The sequence below is a fragment of the Mytilus trossulus genome, chromosome 9 (genome assembly GCF_036588685.1).
Source record: "Mytilus trossulus isolate FHL-02 chromosome 9, PNRI_Mtr1.1.1.hap1, whole genome shotgun sequence".
NCBI classification, from domain to species: Eukaryota; Metazoa; Mollusca; class Bivalvia; order Mytilida; family Mytilidae; genus Mytilus; species Mytilus trossulus.
This window is the reverse complement of record NC_086381.1, coordinates 13,572,022-13,596,259: the sequence shown is the minus strand read 5'-3', so window position 1 is coordinate 13,596,259 and position 24,238 is coordinate 13,572,022. Positions and strand designations below refer to the sequence as shown.

General features: G+C 32.2%; 1 protein-coding gene across 1 annotated transcript; it reads left to right on the top strand.

The window, feature by feature from the left end:
* The first annotated feature begins 217 nt into the window (after positions 1 to 217).
* LOC134685170 (uncharacterized) lies at positions 218 to 23,115 on the top strand. Its single transcript, XM_063544647.1, has 9 exons — positions 218 to 726; positions 4,172 to 4,364; positions 5,154 to 5,351; positions 9,454 to 9,561; positions 10,529 to 10,729; positions 11,245 to 11,386; positions 13,514 to 13,677; positions 19,636 to 19,761; positions 21,214 to 23,115. The coding sequence occupies exons 1-8, from the start codon at positions 445 to 447 to the stop codon at positions 19,740 to 19,742; spliced, it is 1,395 nt and encodes a 464-aa protein (XP_063400717.1). The 5' UTR covers positions 218 to 444; the 3' UTR covers positions 19,743 to 19,761; positions 21,214 to 23,115.
* Positions 23,116 to 24,238: the final 1,123 nt, after the last annotated feature.

Sequence of the window (24,238 nt, the reverse complement as noted above, 5' to 3'; positions counted from 1 at the left end):
TAAATAATGTGGCGGGGTTAAACAAGTTAGCGGGATCCCAACCCTTCCCATAACCTGGGACAGTGGTATAACAGTACAACATAAGAACGAACTATAAAAATCAGTATAGTACTGGTATCTGTAGACTACATGAAAATTAAAAGTTTTAAAATCGATGATCCTCTTTCAGTACGGAAAAATCCATTTCTTTTCCGTTGTTATTTTCATATTACAATTTGTGCAAGAGGTCAATATTTAGAACAAATAAATCAACAAAAAATGCACTTCAGGAAGTTTGATAGTGCACATGTCAAACAATAGAACATTAAGCTGATAAGCGGGACCACTTTTTCTGGATACTGGTTATTTATTTGGTGACTTATACCAGTTATTGGGTTTGGGACATTTCTACATTGTTTTCTGAATACCACACATTCTGTACACGAGAATTCATGAGTAGCTGGAATGGGTTTATTACTAAGATTAGTAAATCGAACAGTTAACCTCAGATATGGTAATGTAAACCATTTTAGAACCCTCGGACATATCAGAAGTATAGGCAGTACATCTAAAGATGATGCAGCAAAAGAATCGTCAACAGCTGCAAAGCCTGATTTACCTGATTACAATACACCTATTAATGTAGAATCTCACAGGTTGACAAGGCCAAAGTCAAAACCAAGAACAGTTGCTCCCTCTGTCGCTGGGAAATGGATTGGTCTTGATGCTCTGGCAGAAAGGACAAAGGTGAGTCTGAAGATATGCTTTACATTATATGCTTAAAAGTAAATAGAAATCAATGAATTTTAAACACAATGTTTATGACCACAAAAGGAAGGTTGGTATTGATTTTGGGAGTTGAGGTCCCAACAGTTTAGGAATTAGGGGCCAAAAAGGGACCCAAATAAGCATTTTTCTTGTTTTTTTGCACCATAACTTTAGTATTTATAAATAGAAATCTATGAAATTTAAACATAAGGTTTATGACCATTAAAGGAAGGTTGGTCCCAACAGTTTAGGAATAAAGGGCCCAAAGGGTCCAAAATTAAACTTTGTTTGATTTCATCAAAAAATGAATAATTGGGGTTCTTTAATATGCAAAATCTAACTGTGTATGTAGATTCTTAATTTTTGGTCCCGTTTTAAAATTGGTCTACGTTAAAGTCCAAAGGGTCCAAAATTAAACTAAGTTTGATTTTAACAAAAATTGAATTCTTGGGCCTCTTTGATATGCTGAATCTAAACATGTACTTAGATTTTTTATTATGGGCCCAGTTTTCAAGTTGGTCCAAATCAGGATCCAAAATTATTATTTTAAGTATTGTGCAATAACAAGAAATTTTCAATTGCACAGTTATAAATTCAGCAATAGCAAGAATCTTCAATTGCACAGTATTGTGCAATAGCTAGAAATATTCAATTGCACAGTATTGTGCAATAGCAAATATTTTCAATTGCATAGTATTGCACAATAGCAAGAAATATCTAATTGCACAATATTGTGCAATAGCAAGAAATTCCAATTGGATTTCAATTGAAGTTATCTTTCTTTGTCCAGAATAGTAGTTGAATCAACTTAAATCATTGTTTTATACAATATACAATGTATATTCACTTTTACTACCAACTGATAGATTAAAACAATCTTTACCATTCAGTCATTGTCAGTGATAACAAGCACTTTTTTTACATTTTAATATTTTATGATGTATTTAGATGAGTAGTTATTGTTGCAAACTTCATTAGAAATTTGAATTGAGATCAGTTTTGAAATAAGGGAAAGGGGGATGTGAAAAAAAAATTGGGGGGGGGGTCAATTTTTTTCATTTCAGATTTCATAATAAAAAGAAATTTTCTTCAAACATTTTTTTGAGAGGATTAATATTCAACAGCATAGTGAATTGCTCAAAAGCTAAATTTTTATTTTAAGTTCATTAGACCACATTCATTCTGTGTTGGAAACCTATGCTGTGTCAACTTTTTAATCACAATCCAAATTTAGAGCTGAATCCAGCTTGAATGTTGTGTCCATACTTGCCCCAACCGTTCAGGGTTCAACCTCTGCGGTCGTATAAAGCTGCACCCTGCGGAGCATCTGGTTTACTAGGGTGACATGTATTCCTATAGACTGCTTCCTTTTGAACGCAGTTCATGAAAAATCCTGCCAAGCATACAGCTCTTTACCATGTTTCTTTCTGGATATGAATCTAATATTTGCTACTGGATGTTTAATACACATCCATTATCATCAACATTTTTTAAGTTCATCTCTTTTTTTTATCAACTATGAACAATTTTAATTTTCATGATCTCAATAAGTTGAAAATCAAGTTGCATAATGCATCAATGTACTTAAAAAGAAAATCGTACATTTACAATGTGCAACAGTACAGAAATTGTGGAGTACTACATGTATCACCCGCAGATATAACTTCCAAAATTGGCAGACAACCAAAAATATGTACATGAGCACAATGAAAATTACATATAAATCAGTACTTACATGTACATTAATTGAAAGCATACTTTATGTAATTGTACTTTTAAAACCTTTTGATATAACATGTATAATGTTGGACTGACTGTAGTGAAGATTTTACATGGCAACTTAATTCACTTACAGTGCATAAAGTAACAATTGTGTGCAAAGTCCAAAGTATGTGGAATGTAAAATATTTTAAACAAAAACCTTTTATTCTTGTTTCAGAGTTTCACATGTTTCAGTTATTTACTATTTTAGAGTTTTTAAAACTCTTTAATTTTTAGATACATGTAAGCAAGTATATATGTCTATCCCAAAAAAAATCCAGATGTGTGATTTAACAAAATATGTAATTCTAATTGCAAGTATTAAACTAAAATGATTAGAATACTTTCATGACTTTATTTAATTCCGAAAAAGTAAGAAAATAATGCATAAACAAAGAAAACATTTTTACATCTATTTTTTTTTTATTATTTAGTGTTTTCAAAATGTACTGTATACATGTACATGTAGTTATAGATGATTACGAACATCATCTATAATAATCAAACATACATTTGTTACAAATATAAATATATTTTTTAAAGAAATATAAATTCATGTATACAAATGTACATCACTTGTGAAAACAACCCTTTTTGGCTTCTTTACAAGTTGAAGGTGCTCACAAACCTCCAAATTTCCTACAGTGGTATCTAGCTAGACCATACATCCCAAACATACATGATTTTTTTGAATTTACCTTCATTAGGATTGCCCAAATCAAAAATTTGAAAGCCAGGTATGCATAAATACTTTTAGAAGTACACAGAATAGGATCTGAAATGTTCTTAAAAACATATACAATAAAACATGCTAGCACATTCTAGTTACAAACAGAATTGTTTGTGCTTATTTTTTTTATCATTCATTTCCACTATTGCTGGACTGGCCTCTATGAGAAAACCCCAAAAAAATCAATAAGGAGTATTGTTTCGGATTTGTTTTCTGTTGGTTTGCTTTGTTTCTTGGGTAACAGTACTTAAGGGAAAACGGTACTGTTTATTCTGCCATAGGCGGCAATACTAACATTTTCTAAATTTACTAGTTTTTATAATAAAAACCTGGATAAAACAGTTATGTGTGGTGTTAGAACTTTATTACTGTATTCTAAAAATTGAAGCCAAATAGTATCATGACCAATTTCCAACGGAGCTGGTTTATGTTATCCATGCCCACCGTCATTTTGCACCAAATTTATGAAATTTTGGAAGCCTTTTCGAATAATTCTCTAGAAAATATTTCAATAGGTTTTAAAATTTATATTATAAATTTACACACTGCAGTTATTCATAGATAAATAAAAAAATATATTGTACCCTTACATCCAATCACAGCGCTCCTAATTTGACTTCCTTCACCTGTCTTGGGTACACAAAAGGCCAACCTAATAATGGGAAAATTAAATACTACCGTTTTCCCTTTCAGGTTCAACCAACAGTTGGGCACCAACACTTTTTTTTTTACCTCGAAACGTGTAGCAAAAAAGACGTTCAACATTAGATACATGTAAATTGTATCATGGCATACTAAATTAAAAATTCTCCCATATGGAACAATACTTGTAGTTTTTTCATATTATGTTCTAAAATATCAATGAAAACAAATGATTCGCTTTATCTACATGGGTCCCCATTTATCATTGAACTATATGTGCATTTACTATAGGGGTCATTGATTCCAGACACGTTGAAAGAAATGGAAAATGACCCTGACTTCAAACTAACAGCTGAGAAACTGAAAACCTTAGGCCAAAAACAAATGACAAAAGAAGAGAGAAAGAAAAGACAAAGAGCACTTGATGACCTTGGTGTTCCAAACTTTGTTCAGTTCTGGAAACAAAAGGCAGAAGAAAAGACAGGTATGACCATTTAATTCAGAAACTTGTGTTTATTGTAGGTAAATTTTGTACAGATCGTCAGATGTTTTTTGAAATACAGTGTTGCGTAATGGGTTATTTAATTGGTTAGAACATTTTACCCATATAACATAAACTTTCAATTTTTATAAAGATTCTGTCGGTCAGTTAGTTCGTCCATCCATCTGCCCAGATTCAGGTTAAAGTTTTTGGTCAAGGTAGTTTTTGATGAATTTAAAGTCCAATCAATTTGAAACTTATGTTCCCTATGATATTATCTTTCTAGTTTTTATGTCAAATGAGAATTTTTATCCCAATTTCACGGTCCACTGAACATAGAAAATGATAGTGCCAGTTTCAGTTAAATAAGATTTTTGACCCCAATTTCTCGGTACACCGAAAATAGAAAATGACAGTGAGAGTGGGGCCTCCGTTTACTATGGACACATTCTTGTTTATATATATATTAGACCGTTGGTTTCCCGTTTGATGGTTTAATACTTGGCTCTTTATAGCTTGCTCTTCGATGTGAGGCAAGGCTCAGTGTCGAAGACCGTTCTTTTCACCTATAATAGTTTACTTTTAAAAATTGTAACTTGGATGGAGAGTAGTCTCATTGGCACGCATACCACATCTTCTTATATCTAATTAGTCAAATAAAAGTATTGTGTTCCTACCGTGACATGTTTGTCTTGCTAGCAGGAAATGATATTTGTATCAACTCTAGATCTGTTAGGATAAGATCTGTTAGGATCATATGCATTTTATCATTGTGTATATTTAATTATTCAGGAATTCAACCATCATCCCTAACAAGAAAGCCTTGTGAACAAATGCAAATTAACATAGGGCTATACTGTAACCAAGCTTGTAATCACTGCCATGTAGAATCATCGCCAAAGAGGAAAGAAATGATGGATCATAAAACAGCTGTCAAATGTATGGAGATCTTAGAAAACAGTCCGTCTGTAACAATACTGGATTTAACAGGTAAACAGTCAGTCTGAAGTCTGTAACAATACTTTGAGTTAACAGGTTAACAGTCAGTCTGAAGTCTGTAACAATACTTTGATTTAACAGGTTAACAGTCAGTCTGAAGTCTTTAACAATACTTGGATTTAACAGGTAAAACCTCTAAAACAAAGTGGTGAAGAAATGATAACTCCCTTATATACGAAAGAGAGCCACGGTTTTATGCTTTCTTTTTAGGATATACTTAATCCCTAGAGGTTAAAGATAGTATACAGATTCAAACCTATGACGGTTGACTTATAATGAAATGAGTTGAAGTAAGACGTATCAAAGCAGAGGTCAAGCTTCAGATATACAGTTTGGATCAATTATAATCTCTCTTTGGAACTATCAGAATAATCTGTTATAGAACTGTTCTAATTAGTTCTCGTTATGTTATAGTTGAGAGCTGTGAGTAAACTGTCCAAATCTGTTTCAGAGTGGGACTGTTTAATAATTTTATAGGGTACAAGTCAGAATCTATTCTAGGTTAGAAGTCCAAAACTTTTTTTACGGTGCATATGATGTAAGTTTGGTAGAGTATTCGATTGGTAAAATTATTTCGGAAGTGCTTAAGTATTTATTGTAGAACCTTTAGTCTGTCCCGTTGCTGTGAATTCTATTTACTTAACTCATGGATATTGCCGACGCTACATTGACTGTTGGTGATGTTTATTTTTGGCATACAATCTAAATCAAGATTAAAATCAATTCCAAAAAGTTTCTTTAAAGTTTATAATACCACTGAAGTTTTGATTCTGGACAGAAAATCAATTGACAGATCTGAATGCTTCCCCACCCAACGCATTTTCAAGTAAGATATCTTTAGGTACCATTATATTTTTGTATGCCTTTTTGAATTTCACACATTTCTCCTTAAAATAAGATTTTAGTTTATTGTTGTTTCAGAAAAACACAATGAAATTGATGCTTTTTATATATATACTGTAATACAAAACGGTTTTCTTTCTTCAACTATATGCATGTGCTTTAAAAACTAAAACCGATGTTTATAGACAGTAGTCAAGTAAATATTTGAATATACATATGCTATATGACTATATACATGCATTCCAATTTGCTCATTGGTTGTCGTTTACTAACTTTATACAATTTAGATAAAAATTCAAATAGTTGACTCTTGTTTCATTTTCTAACTTTTTTTCCTAACTATCATGTTCATGCCGACTGACATATGCTGATACCAGGTCTCCCAACTGATTTCTGTCCTTTGCAATCATTTTAATTTCATACCATTCCATACCAGCTCTTTCCCATGCTTTGAAATTCACTGTCAATTGTCCTTATTCATGTTTCTTTTTTCTGGTGATGTTATTCTGGTTTTTGGAAAATGACGCAGTCATTGTTCCATTACTGCCGACCTGAACTTCATTACATTTCTCTGCCTACCGCGCTTGGTTTCGTATTTACTATTTTCCATACAAACTGGAATCTGCTTGTGTTATCATTATGCATGATCATTGTGTAGTTATCAGCCAGGAACCAGTTTACACTCGGTTTCATATTTACTAACTGGTTTCTGCTTGTATTCCACTACACTCGAACAAAGTGCTGTAGTTTGACGGGAACCAGTTTAGAATTTGTAAACTACAAAACGTAATCGGTTATTGTTCATTCCGTTTTGGTGTTTCATACCGATTTAAATGGTTTGAATAAGCTTAAGACCCTTCAAACATTAATGTGATAGGTATATTAAAGATTGTTTTACAAAAGGATGGAACTGTTTTACTTTCAAAGTCGTACTATAGTGATATATGTCATGTACGGATTTCCATTCTCACCGGTTTATTTCTTCTTTTACATGTGCTTTTGAAACTTCCTGTTTAAACATCGCAAGTTTCAAAATTGTTTAGAGTGAATTAAACTTATTTTTACAATCATGAAGCGTTCCAGAATCATTTTCAAGCAGTTTCTTCTTCTCTTTTTTGATGGAAAATAAGTTTTCAGAGGAATTGAAACGTACAAGTCAAGTCGGCACCTGGTTAAATTGGCGTATAGTCAAATCGGCACCTATTTGACGTCAATTCGGCATCCAATAATATTTGTTATAATATTTTCTATTCAATTAATTAATAACTGTTACCAAGTACATAGTGAATATGTTGTTGTGTATTTAGGTAAACAAGGATACCAAAGTGAATATGTTGTGTATAAAGGTAAACAACGAAGCCCTTACCCAACTGTTGTTTTAACAATTAGACAATTATAAAATAAAATGGAAAACTATGAGTCCCTTTCAATAAATCAAACTTTCATGCCAAATAATTAGCAAATTTAAGGTGGTTTTTTTCAGTAAAGTTTAAACAGCATTAAACCAACAATCCTGTAAAATGCTCAACTGGTTAAAATAATGCATAAAAATATCCAATATATCATGTATTAGTCAAAATAATTATGACGTCTGGCAAGGATATTTTATTTTTTTCTGGGACGCCTTCCTACGACATTCGTAGGAAGGCGTCCCAGAAAATAATTAACATAGCCTTGCGGTCATAGGAAGGTGTCCCAGAATAAAATTAAAAAAGCCTTGCCAGACGTAATAATTATTTGGACTACTCATATATAAAAAAAATGTGAAAGTTAGTATTTAACTCTTTTTGTTTAAATACTGAAAAAAATTCTGGCAATCCCTTTCTTATTTTTACTCTTTTTGCTTAAAATACTGTTAAAAATATATATTTAACATGGGTGACGAATTGACTATATCAGGTGTCGATTTAACCAGGTGCTGATTTGTCCAGGTGCCAATTTAACCAGGTGCCGGTTTGACTAGAATTCTTTGACAAATGTTTGAAATTACCTGAGTTTCATTAGACCTTTGATAACAGTAACAAAAAGATTATTTACTTAATATTTTGTGGGAGAAGGGGGTTCAGACTGCGGTATCAGGTCTGTTCGCGCCCAATACACTTTCGCACCCTACACGTTCGCAGCTCCCACGTTCGCACTCTACTCATTCGCGCCCAATTTTAATTCAAATTCAAGTTGAATAATTGGAAAATCATGATTGTTGTTTTAAATTGCTTTGGTGTAAATACTGAATGTATTTATAGCTTTGTATGAGTAAAACATTGAAGATTTTAAAGGAAAAACACAAAAGATAATTGTTTTTAACAGCTTGGTCCCTTTGATCTGAAACAACGAAGCAATAAAATATAGGAACCAAAATATAGCAATCCACTATTATAACCAAAACATGATAAAATTTATTCAACACACAGAAAAAAGCATAGTCAGAATCTCACTTCATTTTGAAACAAGTCAATGAAACAAAGTTATAGCAATACACTAACCAAAACATGATTAAGAGTTATTCAACACAAAATAGAACGTTGACAAAATACCACTTTATTCAGAAAGGATTATTATTATTTTTAACAATACCCTATCCAAAACATGATTATGATTTATTCAACACTTTATTTTGAGACAATACAACAATTATACTTATAAGAAAACACTTGCTTACAGAGTTATTAAACACAAAACCAATTAAGATTGGGTGAGAACATGTAGGGTGTGAAAGTGAAAGGGGGCGAACATGAGTGACGCAAACGTGAATGGGCGCGAACGGACCCGGATTCAGACTATGTACCAGTGAGAAATATACAAGCCTTTCTACGGTATTTATTTGTACAATTCAGGTAGTCTTGACCTATTCATTTGTCTTTAAAAAACCAGCCAGTTGTCACCTTCACTTCACACACACACATATACAAATATCAATTATATGCTTACGAGACATGTTGCATTGTTAAACTAATTAAGGTATGTGAGAATCAAGACTTGCATAAAAACTATCCCAATATTAGAGACAGTGGCGTCATTTTTCCTCAGAGCTTTCAGCTCTTTGATTCTTAAAGTGTGTCCTAGTCTATTTTCTATGTTCATATTATTATGGTAACAAAATATTTCTAATGACTTTATTTTACCATATACTTGCCATTTAAGGTACAGGAACATTATCAATCAATCGGTATGCTATACAAAACGGCATTGTTTTGCAATTCATATATACATTGTAGTCATACCATGCCAAATGATCATATTCATTTCACAGGTGGCGCCCCAGAACTAAATGAAGAATTCAGATATCTTGCAGCGAGAGGAAAAGAACTCGGTCGAGACGTTATTGTGAGAAGTAATTTAACCTCTTTGTTAGAACCAGGTAAATTAGAGTTATTCCACTTTCATTAGTAATCATAAATATGACCAAATAGACTTATGTAGTAGTAATAATAATGGTGATGATACTAATAATATGAATTACGTTTAATTGGAGTATTAAATTTGCATATTATTCAATCATAACGCACATGTTATAGGCTTAATGTCCATACTTTCGGAACCTCAACTCTACCTTTTATAGTTCAAAGAACAGTGCAATGTGTTGAACATTCTCGATCTATGAGTTTGACTGTCTCTCTGGTATCTTTTGCCACATTTTTCATCTTCAAGACAAGCAATACTAGTTTATTAATATACACTCAAGTTGAGTGTGTATGCGTATATTACCCATACTTGTCAAAAAAACTGTTTTTATCAAAAAATAAACATCATACACCATGTCTGTTTTAAATAAATTGTCTACAGACAAATGGTGCTAACTCAGATTTAAAATATTCCTGAATTGGTTCTAGAGATCATTAACAGTTAAATGTTTAAGCTTTAGCTCATGTTGCAAAATGAAAACATTATTGTCTCTTTAGAGCTCAAAGGTACTTTGGTTATTATGTATTGATTTTTTCATTGTTGTAACAAATGTTCCACATTTTATTTAATCTGTGCATTGTTAGAATTTATCAAAGACGAACCAAAAGTAGAAGGACCCAATTCTAAAATGAATTAGATCTGGAATAGATCAAGTGATGAATTTGAAACTTCAGTCAAAGAGTTAAACAGAAATTTCTTAATCGCAACTTCACAACAACAACTCCTCCACTATACTCGTAAAAAGTGTAACTTTTAATGTGATAGAAATTGTTAATTATGTTTGCGTATAGTATTTGTGATTAGATGCATTTGTTTCCAATGGTAAGCAAGTACAAAGTCATGAAAGTAATTATTCAACTCAAAATAATCATATTGTTAAGTAAGTCTAGTTTTGCTCTGGTTTAATAATGATTGTTGTTTAGGTCAAGAAGATACTGCACAGTTCTTCGCCGACCACAAACTGCATGTTATAGCATCACTGCCTTGCTACAGTGCAAAAAATGTCAACATGCAACGTGGAAAAGGAGTATTTGATAAGAGCATCCATGCTTTACTGGTCCTTAACTCTTTGGGTTATGGTAAACAGGATGACTTGCAGTTGGATTTGGTTTACAATCCATTAGGTAAGTTCAAATTTATCAGGGGCATAATCTGTCCAATTTATTAGCATAGTAAAACATTAACCAGAATAACCAAAATTTCAAAGATGTTTCAGAATGTACAGCCTCCATCCCCTAGCCTGTGAAAATCTGAGTTTGAAGACTGATAAACAATGCATGAACTCATAATAAAGTTTAAGAATTGCAGCTGATCAAATGGCAACATTATGTTGACAAAACTATTATCTTTTTTGAGATGTTGACATTTATGCTATAATGTATTACTAATCATGTCTGTGTTGTTAGACCTTAATTGAAATAACTAAAATCTGTAAGCAAATCAATGTAGTGGAAATAGTTTTGACTCTTTTTCGTATTATATTTAATTATTAGCAAACATTTGAGTTCAATTGGAGTTTAGATTGGTGTATTTGATGAAGTACAAGTCTACAAGAAAATAAATGTCATTGTATTCACAAAAATGTTCTATGAATCGATGAACCCTAGAACAAAAGTATTTCCAACATTTCTATTTCAAGGTGGCTTTTTACCACCACCACAGGTACCTTTAGCAGAGAAATACAAAGATGAACTTATGGAACATTTTGGTATAGAATTTAATCAGCTGTTCACCATGACAAATATGCCAATAAAACGTTTTGTTGATTTTCTTTATCGAAGGTATGCTATTCTAAGAAATATTTTAAGATATATTAATTTAATGATCATGTTGATAAAAAAAAATACATGATTTTAAGTCATATTTCTGCATAGTGGTGTTGTTGGATTGGTCATTTATTTTTGTTATTTACCATAATGTACTGCCTTTTTCGACTATTTTACATGCAGTTTTAGACCCTTTAAGTATTGTTACAATACTACCTTATTAGAGCAACTTTTCTTGTACCATTTAACACAAAACTCGCATACTTATAATGATTGTTGTATTATGTGTAATGTATCACTATGAATCGCAAATTAAATCCTACAACTTTCTCATATGGGTTAAAGGTGTTTGGCCACTTTTATAGTATTGTTACATTGACAGTGCCAAATCACATTTGTTCATCATCCACACAACGGCGGAGGACATTTCGTTACGGAATAGCAATCTTTGTTATAAAAGGCTAATAATTAATGCAAATTGTTCTAAGTTCTACGAGATATTCAAATAAGAATGAACTTCTTCGTCATACATGAAGGAGGGGCAAAATATACCGAATCGTCATTTATACTCAAATAAAAAATATACTGACATAATTACGATAGCAAAATACAGAAAAAGACGAAGAGACAATTCAGTGTAAAAAACACAACAAAGAAAACATAAAGTTAGCAAGATTTACCCCACAAAAAACTGGTGATCCGGAATGGTAAGCAAATACGGTTTGAAATGTGGCACCCAAAATGTTGCTCATACAAGTTTAACCCCAGTTTATAAGTTTACTTCAGTAGGTCACATTCGAGGAAAAGTGGACGGGATTTTGGTAACGATAAATTGAACATTTCCGTTTTAATCTTTAATAACGGATATTCATTCACGGTCAACCAACTCGTGATGGCATTCATAAATATTTCAAAGACTTCACCGCTTGATAATTTTGTTTAATAGTCTTTTTGTAAGTGTACACAATGATTCACATTTCTATTTGATTGAGATACTGTTTGTCTTAATACCGGTGTACAATTGTACACAATTTTTATGTAGGGGCCTAGTGAGGCCCACTTCCGTGTGCGGGATTCGCTTTGTCGAAGACTTGACTGTTATCTGCTCTTTGGTCAATTTGTTGTCTCTTTGACATATTCACTATTTCCATTCTCAATTTTAATTGCATGTGTTATTCACTTGATATATTTCTTTACAACAAAAATAAATATTCTTAATAATATTAAAATCATCACTATGGTCAATTATGTCATCATATAGGTGGATTACACAATCTTTTTAATTTTGCATCAAACTATTTTTTTATCCACAATGTTACTAGTAAAATTAACCTGATTTGGGTTCATTTTAATACTTGTTATTTCCCTTTAAATATATAATTTTGATTTTATAAAATTCTTGTAATCTCTACTATACTTTTTTTAATATGGATATAAATGTTATTTAGGTTTGATTAAATAAAATTGACAAAATATATCAAAATTGAACGTCTATGAGATTTTGGGCATTTTAAATATTGTCAAAATTTGAAATGCGCCATAGTTAGTTAAGGCCGCTAGATGTGATTATGTAAATATGAGAAAAGGAATTGATACCCTTCATTTGGGTGGTCCATGTGTGGAATAATTGACACATATTTTTGTGCTGATAAACTAAATAAACAGATGAGGATTTCTAAATTCAAAATGCATTTCTGTAGGAGAATATGAGTCTCAACTCTATTTAATTATTACACAGATAAACACGGATATATTAAATTATCGTCTCTACAATCCCGACTCCTTCTTTAGAATTTGTCCTACCGAATTAGACATGTCTAAATAAACAACGTACATAAAACATGATATACTTACCCTTCCGCAGCACATGAGATCATCCTAATCTTTTTTTAAGTGAGTGTTCAATGCTTATGTCACTCTGGTTTTCTATGTTGTTGTTTTTTGTATATATTTTGTCTGTTTTTTTTAAACGTCCCTTTAGTACCATTCGTATCTCTTCTACAACATTTGCATATTCCAAACTCGAATTGTTATGACAGATATCATGTATCCTTACAGTAAATATTTAATATCTTTAAGATTATTAGCTTTTCAAGAAAATGTTCAAAAATAAAACAAGTGGTTTCTTTTACATGTGAAAAGGAACGAGCTCCAAGAATATATGGAGTTACTCGTAAGAAACTATAATCTGGGCACAATAGATGGTTTAATGTGTAGAAACCTGATGAACATCAACTGGAATGGGCAGATCTATGACTGCGACTTTAATCAACAACTTGACTTGCAGTGTCGAGGAGAATCACAAAGTAAGTTTATCCTTTTGAATATTGTATATACCTGTCATCTCAGTTCTTTACCCATTTCTAATATTTTGACTCAACGTGAAAACATGAGACGATTAACCAGTAAGTATGGTTGCTCACGGTTCTCTATGGAAGCGCATATGGTACACCCCTTTTAAAGTTATTTTGTTGCTAATAAGTCGGAATTATAAGTTATGTTGTGTGTTATAAGCTGGAATCTAATAATCATGTTGAGTCAGCTTGTCGGAATGGTGAAGTAATAATTGCATTACAATGTCGACTTGCTTATATAATTGTAATGACATAGTAGTACGAAGTCGACATGATAAATTCAACTTGTTAATTGATTAAGTCGACTTGTTTACTTGAAGATGAGGTAAAACCACGTGACTTCTTTGGAAAAACAAAGTTCTATTTTTAAATCGAGTTCCATATTTCGTTTGTTTACTTTACGTCGGTTGTGTGAGTTATTTTGTATGAAAATGGGGTACGACAGGCAAATATCAGAAAAAAAGGACTAAAAATAACAATATTTCGGACCGAAGGGGGACGTACCCCCACCCCCAGTTAAGTCAGGCCGTTTATTTTCTTTAGTTCTCAAATGGAATCAGTATAATGATAAAATTCGTAAAGGATTCAATGGAACCTTCTGTTGAATGAGATTGCTGATGTCAGTGTAAAATTGTATTGGGGACTATAAAAAGTCAATTTTTCTGTAATGTACAAGATTTAAACGATAGTTTTTTTTTTCTGTAAAGGCCATATTTTGATCTTTTAAATTAAAGCATCTACATTAAAACAACATTTTTTTAAAATCTTGTATGGTCTCAAATATTAACGCCTATAACAATTCATGGAGATTTACAAAACCGTTTTACTTACTGCCCTTTTCCCTAGTATCTAAGTCGAATCGCAGTGAATTATATCAAAGAAAGCGCATGGGGAGAGATCTACTAGCTAAATACAAATAAGAAGGTTAGCAAAACCTTTACCGCATAGTAAGCTATGAAAGCATCCGAAATGACATATAAAACTACACAGGCGGGAAACCTAAAAATCTATATGAGGAAGACGCCGACGCCACTACTCAATAAAGTTGTGAGATGTTGTGTGTATGCAAATGAGACAACAAGCTAGAGTTTAAATAAAGAGGATGTAAGCAATCACACGCAGTCGTACGACCTTTAACAAATCTAATAGTCGGCTATAAAAGACCACCACATGGAAATATGAAACAATTCAAAGGAAAAATGTACCGGCCTTATTTATAACAAAACAATTTACAAAAAATAATTATGAACCAACGGTTACACGCCATTATTCCGACACCCCATTAGTCCGACAGCCAATTAGCCCGACAACCCAATAGTCCAACAACCTATTGCCCCGACAGCCAAATACTCCGACAACCCATTTTTCCGATAGCCAAATAATCCGACAACCCATAAGTCCTGACACTTATCAATTCAAGTATCAGGGTATCAGGGTAAAAAAAAAATTGTCTGTATGTAACTATTACGTTTATATATGTAATAACATATTTTAAGAAATAGCTCCGCATATATAAAATAAGGCTAAGGTAGTTCGAATATTTTCTAAATACTCAATGCGAAATCTGAATATAGAATAGAACAGAAAAGAATACTTCATTTTCCAAATCAAATTGTCTATATAAAGAGTGTATAAATCAAGAACAACCCGTGATGGTGCTAGCTACTGATAATACCCCGCCCAAATATTTCGGTAAACTGGAAAATGTTGAGATGTGAATCTGAAAAAGCATCACACAGTATAGGTGACTAATATAAACCTTGAAACCAAAATTTCCGAAATTATTGTATTGCAGTTTCAGAGAAAAATGTTACGAAAATTTTCCACTTAGCTGTAATGTGACTTTGAAAGGGAGTTGTTGGGTAATGAATCTAAAAACGCACCACATGTTAGCGGAATCATAACCCTCCCCATACCTGGCACAGTGGTGTAACATTACAATAAGAGTGAACTCTAAAAATCAATTAAAAAAGGCTTAACTCATCAGATGGATACAAATAAAAATGATACAGAGTGCACATGGCCGGGAACTTGTATATCCCAACAACAAACAGATACGAATTACAATTCTGAGAGTTTTGTTTTGCAGTTAATAAACCTGTTTTGTCCTGATAAAGTAAAATCTCTATTTATGTTATAAACCGTATATCGTTGTACATGAGTTAATCTTTTAGATCAAGATAAAGCATCTACAGAAAAAATATTTTTTAAATCTTGCATGTTACAGAATATTTTTTTTAGAGTCAATTGCAATCTCAGGCGAAACAGAGGGTTCCGTGGAATCCTTCACAAATTAAGTATAGTACTGATTTCATTTGAGAACTAAGGAAAATAAACGGCCTGACTAAATGGTGGGGGTATATCCCCTTTATGACCGAACTATTGTTATTTGTTTTGTACATTTTTTTTCTAATATTTGACTGCCGTTCCCCCATTTTATACAAATAACTCACACAACCGAAGCATGTTAAACAAACGAAATATGGAAATCGATTTAAAAATAGACCTTTGTTTTTCCAAAGAAGTCACGTGGTTTTACCTAATCTTCAAGTAAACAAGTCGACTTAATCAATTAACAAGTTGAATTTATCATGTCGACTTCGTACTACTATGTCATTACAATTATATAAGCAAGTCGACATTTAAATGCAATTATTACTTCACCATTCCGACAAGTTGACTCCACATGATTATTAGATTCCAGCTTATAACACACAACATAACTTATAATTCCGACTTATTAGCAACAAAATAACTTTACAAGGGGTGTACCATATGCGCTTCCATAGTATGGAAGCGCATATGGTACACCCCTTTTAAAGTTATTTTGTTGCTAATAAGTCGGAATTATAAGTTATGTTGTGTGTTATAAGCTGGAATCTAATAATCATGTTGAGTCAGCTTGTCGGAATGGTGAAGTAATAATTGCATTACAATGTCGACTTGCTTATATAATTGTAATGACATAGTAGTACGAAGTCGACATGATAAATTCAACTTGTTAATTGATTAAGTCGACTTGTTTACTTGAAGATGAGGTAAAACCACGTGACTTCTTTGGAAAAACAAAGTTCTATTTTTAAATCGAGTTCCATATTTCGTTTGTTTACTTTACGTCGGTTGTGTGAGTTATTTTGTATGAAAATGGGGTACGACAGGCAAATATCAGAAAAAAAGGACTAAAAATAACAATATTTCGGACCGAAGGGGGACGTACCCCCACCCCCAGTTAAGTCAGGCCGTTTATTTTCTTTAGTTCTCAAATGGAATCAGTATAATGATAAAATTCGTAAAGGATTCAATGGAACCTTCTGTTGAATGAGATTGCTGATGTCAGTGTAAAATTGTATTGGGGACTATAAAAAGTCAATTTTTCTGTAATGTACAAGATTTAAACGATAGTTTTTTTTTTCTGTAAAGGCCATATTTTGATCTTTTAAATTAAAGCATCTACATTAAAACAACATTTTTTTAAAATCTTGTATGGTCTCAAATATTAACGCCTATAACAATTCATGGAGATTTACAAAACCGTTTTACTTACTGCCCTTTTCCCTAGTATCTAAGTCGAATCGCAGTGAATTATATCAAAGAAAGCGCATGGGGAGAGATCTACTAGCTAAATACAAATAAGAAGGTTAGCAAAACCTTTACCGCATAGTAAGCTATGAAAGCATCCGAAATGACATATAAAACTACACAGGCGGGAAACCTAAAAATCTATATGAGGAAGACGCCGACGCCACTACTCAATAAAGTTGTGAGATGTTGTGTGTATGCAAATGAGACAACAAGCTAGAGTTTAAATAAAGAGGATGTAAGCAATCACACGCAGTCGTACGACCTTTAACAAATCTAATAGTCGGCTATAAAAGACCACCACATGGAAATATGAAACAATTCAAAGGAAAAATGTACCGGCCTTATTTATAACAAAACAATTTACAAAAAATAATTATGAACCAACGGTTACACGCCATTATTCCGACACCCCATTAGTCCGACAGCCAATTAGCCCGACAACCCAATAGTCCAACAACCTATTGCCCCGACAGCCAAATACTCCGACAACCCATTTTTCCGATAGCCAAATAATCCGACAACCCATAAGTCCTGACACTTATCAATTCAAGTATCAGGGTATCAGGGTAAAAAAAAAATTGTCTGTATGTAACTATTACGTTTATATATGTAATAACATATTTTAAGAAATAGCTCCGCATATATAAAATAAGGCTAAGGTAGTTCGAATATTTTCTAAATACTCAATGCGAAATCTGAATATAGAATAGAACAGAAAAGAATACTTCATTTTCCAAATCAAATTGTCTATATAAAGAGTGTATAAATCAAGAACAACCCGTGATGGTGCTAGCTACTGATAATACCCCGCCCAAATATTTCGGTAAACTGGAAAATGTTGAGATGTGAATCTGAAAAAGCATCACACAGTATAGGTGACTAATATAAACCTTGAAACCAAAATTTCCGAAATTATTGTATTGCAGTTTCAGAGAAAAATGTTACGAAAATTTTCCACTTAGCTGTAATGTGACTTTGAAAGGGAGTTGTTGGGTAATGAATCTAAAAACGCACCACATGTTAGCGGAATCATAACCCTCCCCATACCTGGCACAGTGGTGTAACATTACAATAAGAGTGAACTCTAAAAATCAATTAAAAAAGGCTTAACTCATCAGATGGATACAAATAAAAATGATACAGAGTGCACATGGCCGGGAACTTGTATATCCCAACAACAAACAGATACGAATTACAATTCTGAGAGTTTTGTTTTGCAGTTAATAAACCTGTTTTGTCCTGATAAAGTAAAATCTCTATTTATGTTATAAACCGTATATCGTTGTACATGAGTTAATCTTTTAGATCAAGATAAAGCATCTACAGAAAAAATATTTTTTAAATCTTGCATGTTACAGAATATTTTTTTTAGAGTCAATTGCAATCTCAGGCGAAACAGAGGGTTCCGTGGAATCCTTCACAAATTAAGTATAGTACTGATTTCATTTGAGAACTAAGGAAAATAAACGGCCTGACTAAATGGTGGGGGTATATCCCCTTTATGACCGAACTATTGTTATTTGTTTTGTACATTTTTTTTCTAATATTTGACTGCCGTTCCCCCATTTTATACAAATAACTCACACAACCGAAGCATGTTAAACAAACGAAATATGGAAATCGATTTAAAAATAGACCTTTGTTTTTCCAAAGAAGTCACGTGGTTTTACCTAATCTTCAAGTAAACAAGTCGACTTAATCAATTAACAAGTTGAATTTATCATGTCGACTTCGTACTACTATGTCATTACAATTATATAAGCAAGTCGACATTTAAATGCAATTATTACTTCACCATTCCGACAAGTTGACTCCACATGATTATTAGATTCCAGCTTATAACACACAACATAACTTATAATTCCGACTTATTAGCAACAAAATAACTTTACAAGGGGTGTACCATATGCGCTTCCATAGTTCTCTCTTATTTTTTTTGTTGAGTTTATGTGATTCCGTCAGTATTTGGTTTGTAAACTAAGTTTGTCTCTTTTTAATCGATTTGAAGAAGTCGAACATCGGTTAACTACTTTCGTCTTAATTTAACAGTTGGATTATGAACATTTTATGTCAACTATCAGTTTAATAAAGTAACACGATTAAAGGACAAAAATGAATATAAATAGTTTATAGTATGAAGATGACTATTGGGATAGTCTTTAAATATTTTTGTTTATCGATGCTTAAACATTCGAAATAATTTTGAACTATAATCTTTTGCCAAAAGGACATTGATTTAGTCTGAAACTGTACTCAAAATGATACTGATAGAAAAAATTGTAACAAATTTTATGGAATATTTTACCAAGTCATTATGATTGATTTTAGATAGACTGTCTGTTTGGGACATCAGTTCATTAGATGAGATGGCAGATGTCAAGATTCGTACAGATAACCACTGTTTCGGTTGTACAGCTGGAATGGGGTCCAGTTGACAAGGGGTAACTGTCTAAGGTAATTGTTTGTTTTAATGAGACTATGTATCCACAGATGGGTCTCAAAATTATTACTTTTGAAACTTGCTGGTATGCATACATAATTGGTTTACATATTGTAATATTTGTAATCTGTGAGAAATTATTCATATTTGTATGCTTCCAGTATGTGCATACAATATTAATCGGATCAAATTTGTCAACTCATATTTGTAAATACCAATTAAAGAACATACTCTGGTTTTTTATTTAAGCATTAGTAATTAACACATTTTCATACATGGTGATTAGTATTGTAAGTCTAGCATTTTCTTTCATAAAAAAATGACAAAAAAGTACCATCTTCTTTTTCTTTTATTACTATTGTAAAATAAACATTGATATGACATTGCATAATTATCTCTCGATAAGCATAAGAGTTAAACTGTAGTTTTAAAACCCGTGTTACTCGAGAATGAAAGACGTGAGGATTTATTTCTACAAAAGAGCAGCACATAAACAAAATAACACTATGAAAGACATCTTGAAAACAATTGGCCTCTCATATTTTAGCACCACATTATCGAAGAAAATTGTGCAAAAGAAAACACCAATGGCTTTTATCAACACCAAATGCTTTAAAGCACATATACACCATTTAGATGCGAGTTAATAAAATACACACTTTATTAGCCCCTAGTTTTTGGTGGGGTCCAGGTTGCTTAGTCTTTAGTTTTCTTTGTTGTGTCTTTTGTACTATTATTTGTCTGTTTGTGATTTTGTTTTTTGACCATGACGTTGTCAGTTTGTTTTCGATCTATAAGTTTGACTGTCCCTCTGGTATCTTTCGCCCCTCCTTTATGAACTACTACCTTCACAAAACACTACAAGTGACTTTTTTTTACTCTGGGAAAACAGTTAGTTTTATTTTACTCTTAATTTTTCTAAAGTTTGTCATTTGATTGGTTTTAGTACTGCTATAATGGCTTGGGAAGCTTTTTTCAATTAAACAAGCTTAAAAAGGGTTAAAAGAAATATGCTACATGTATAATTATGAGAAGAAAAAAAGAAGATGTGATATGATTGCCATTGAGACAACTCTCCACAAGAGACCAAAATGAAACAGAAATTAACATCTAAAGGTCACCGTTCGGCCTTCAACAATGAGCAAAGCCGAAACCTCATAGTTTTTATTTGACTTTGGACTTTTTGATTTGTTCTTCACTGATAATTGACAAGCCTTTTGTGACAAAATGAGCGTTTGACGTACAAAATTGTAAGCCTGATTTCTTTGATGCTTTTTCACAAACCTACTGTTTAAATCTAGATATATATGTTGCCTAGTTATAAATCTGTAGATGTGCCTGTTACTATTTTCTCAGTCTCTGTTGCGTTTAACAACTTGAAGATGATCTTAATTATTTAAAATATTGTGTATATTTTCTTGAAATATTTATGTCTTATTTTAAAAAATGTTTTTTTTCTTTTTCAGACCAGAACCATTGATGGATCTGTTGACTTAGGCAGTTGATTGATTTTTATTGTGCTTATTCATCTAAATGCCACAACATTGATTTTATAAACCATTAATGTGGTTGTATTCTAATCTGTTGGTCGGTCAATCACAACAACTGTTATATCATTCAGTATTAGTATTTCTTATTATCAATTAAATATATCAAATCATTGGTTGTAAGTACAAACATGCACCAAAAACACTTTGTCAACCAGGACGCCATAAGGACACTATTTGGCCAACTTCTTCCATTCCGGTACAAAACAAACAAATTTTGATTTTTTGGAAGCTTGATAATATCCAAAATAAGTACACTTTGGGATTTCTTTGGCCCAAAGCATTCAACGAAATTAAATTAAACTAAACTAACACTGGTAAAGCAGTATAAAATAAAAACTTTGGACTCAATAGGACAAAAAGCACTTATAAAAGGTAAAAATTAAAACAAATATTCAGAATTTGTAATACTTTATTTTTATGGCCAAGTAAGGTCCTTCAGGCGCCCAACTCTTTTATAGACTATGTCATAAACAAAAACCAACGAGATGCAACTACAGATATAATGTTGTGAATTTGGCAAAGTTAAACATAGTATCTAATAGATTAATGTCATTAAACCTCTAATATATCACCATGAAGTGTAATGATAATGAATACGTGTATCTGTTCATGAAGTTATTTAGTTTAAACCACTGTTGGTAACTAGATGACTGATGCTTAAAAGATACATGTACCAGTTATAAAAGAAATGCTTTGTTTTATAAAGTGCTATATTGTGTATGATGCTTTTTTAAGGGCTCTGTATTGTGTATGTTGCTTTATTTATCACATTTATTACAGTGTTCACTCGTGTGGACTACCTGTCGTCCTGTGTTAACATCGGAATATTTTCATTTTTTCTTTCATAAACCACTTAACGGAAACTGTTCTGACATGTGTTCAGGGAGCGATTTTTCTCCTCTCATTTTTGATGTTTTATGCTATAATTTTTTAATCTTTTTAAAATAACCTAACTCGCATCCACCATTCTCTAAGAAGAACTTGTCCTTCGTCTGTCATCGAATAGGAACAATTCAAATCTGAAAAGTAAACTATCATAAACTGCTAAAGTGCAGAACTTAATCATCTTCAGTAATTTCTGAGATCCAATTTGAGAATTTTTTATTGCTTAGAGTATGGATATTGACATCTTCGTCAGACAAAGGTTATGATATTTGTCCCTCCTCTATAAGTGGAGACGAATGTAGTTGATCGTAACCCTTGACTAGCTAAGATGGGATATCGGTCACCTGTTTCTAGTCAGCGATTCCCATCACACCAGTGACAGAACTAAAACAACCTTGCACACAATCTATAACACGATTTGTGCATCTCTTATTCCATCTCTGTTCTTCAAAATCTACACCATCGAATAAGCATAACTACTTCTTTCTAAACCGAACGAATTATCTATATCCATTTACAAATAACTATGTCAAACTATGTCAAACGACAAAGGTCTTTCAGGGAATATTAACTTTTTTTAAACTAATACAGTTGTTAAATTACGCACCGGTATATGACTGTAAGAATATCTACATTGTAAATGCTTTTACTTAATCATTGTGTTTTGAAAAAAATTGTTCTCTGTCAAAAGTATGTTTAATTAATTTCTAGTCAAGTAGTGCCAATATTCTATAATATTTTGTGGACTTTTCTAGTTTATATTTTTTGTTGTGTTCGTATATGCTTAATGCTTTTGTTTATATTGGCTTACAAAGTTATGAATTCTTATAATGGCTGCAATTGAGATATTTATGATATATTGATTATAATAATGCTTTCATTTGGTGAATTCATGTCCAAGAAAAAATAACAAAAATAAAGATTATGGTAAAATACAATTGTTACATTTCTTTTCATTCCTTCAGTTCCACAATACTGTACACTAACAACTAATGTTTTGACTTAAAATCTCACAAAAAGGCAAAGATTAGCCATAGTTGATCCCAGTGGAGGATTTTATTTTAACTCAACTGACCCTCAGGACCAAATGAGCTGTTTTCACCACTACAGACTTTTTCAAAAATCTTCTCCTCTGAAACAACTTGGCCAAAGTAATTAAACTTGGGCACAATTATTATTGGGGTATCCAGTTTTAAAAAAATGTATTCAATGACTTCGCCTGCATGGCCGACATTGCTTAAAATAGAACATGAGGATAACATGTATTTTTTGGCTTATATCTCTGAAACTAAAGTATTTAGAGCTAATCTGACAAGGGGTAAAAATATGTCCATTATGTTTAGATCTTAAATTTTCAGACAAATCCGATAACCTGTTGTTTGGTTGCTGTCCCTGAATTGATAATTGTAAGGACATTTTGCAGTTTCTTGCCCCTGTTGTAGCGGAGGAAGCCTTACGTTTTATCCTTGTCTGTCTATCCGTACGTCCAAAAGTTGGTTTCTATTCTCTAATTTTAGTTTGCCTCAACCAAATGTTATGAAACTTATACCCAATGATTATTATCACAAAACACAGATCAAGTTTGAATTTTGATGGCATCAATATCATTGTTCTAGAAGAGGGGAGAAAGATACCAAATGGACAGTCAAACTCATAAATCAAAAATAAACTGACAACGCCATGGCTTAAAAAGACAAACACAAACAGACAAATAATAGTACACAAGACACATGCAAAATAGAAAACTAAAGAGTTATGTCCCTTTACATATTGAAAAAAATGCTGGATTTTTCGTTTCCGTTCTCAAACTTAACTTTGCTTTTATCAAAAATGAAATTTGTACACAATGCTTATTACCACAAACGCAGATAATCATCTGTCTCTTTTGTCTTTTGAGCAAAAATTTAAGAAGATAGAGAGAAACTAAACAGAATAAATTATCAGCAATACAAAATCAACAAAACAGAGATCTTTGTCATGAGTTCTATTTTTCGTGTTTAATGTTGGTAAATGCCCCTTGTTGAATATGCGTATAGACCAAGGTGAGCAACAGAGG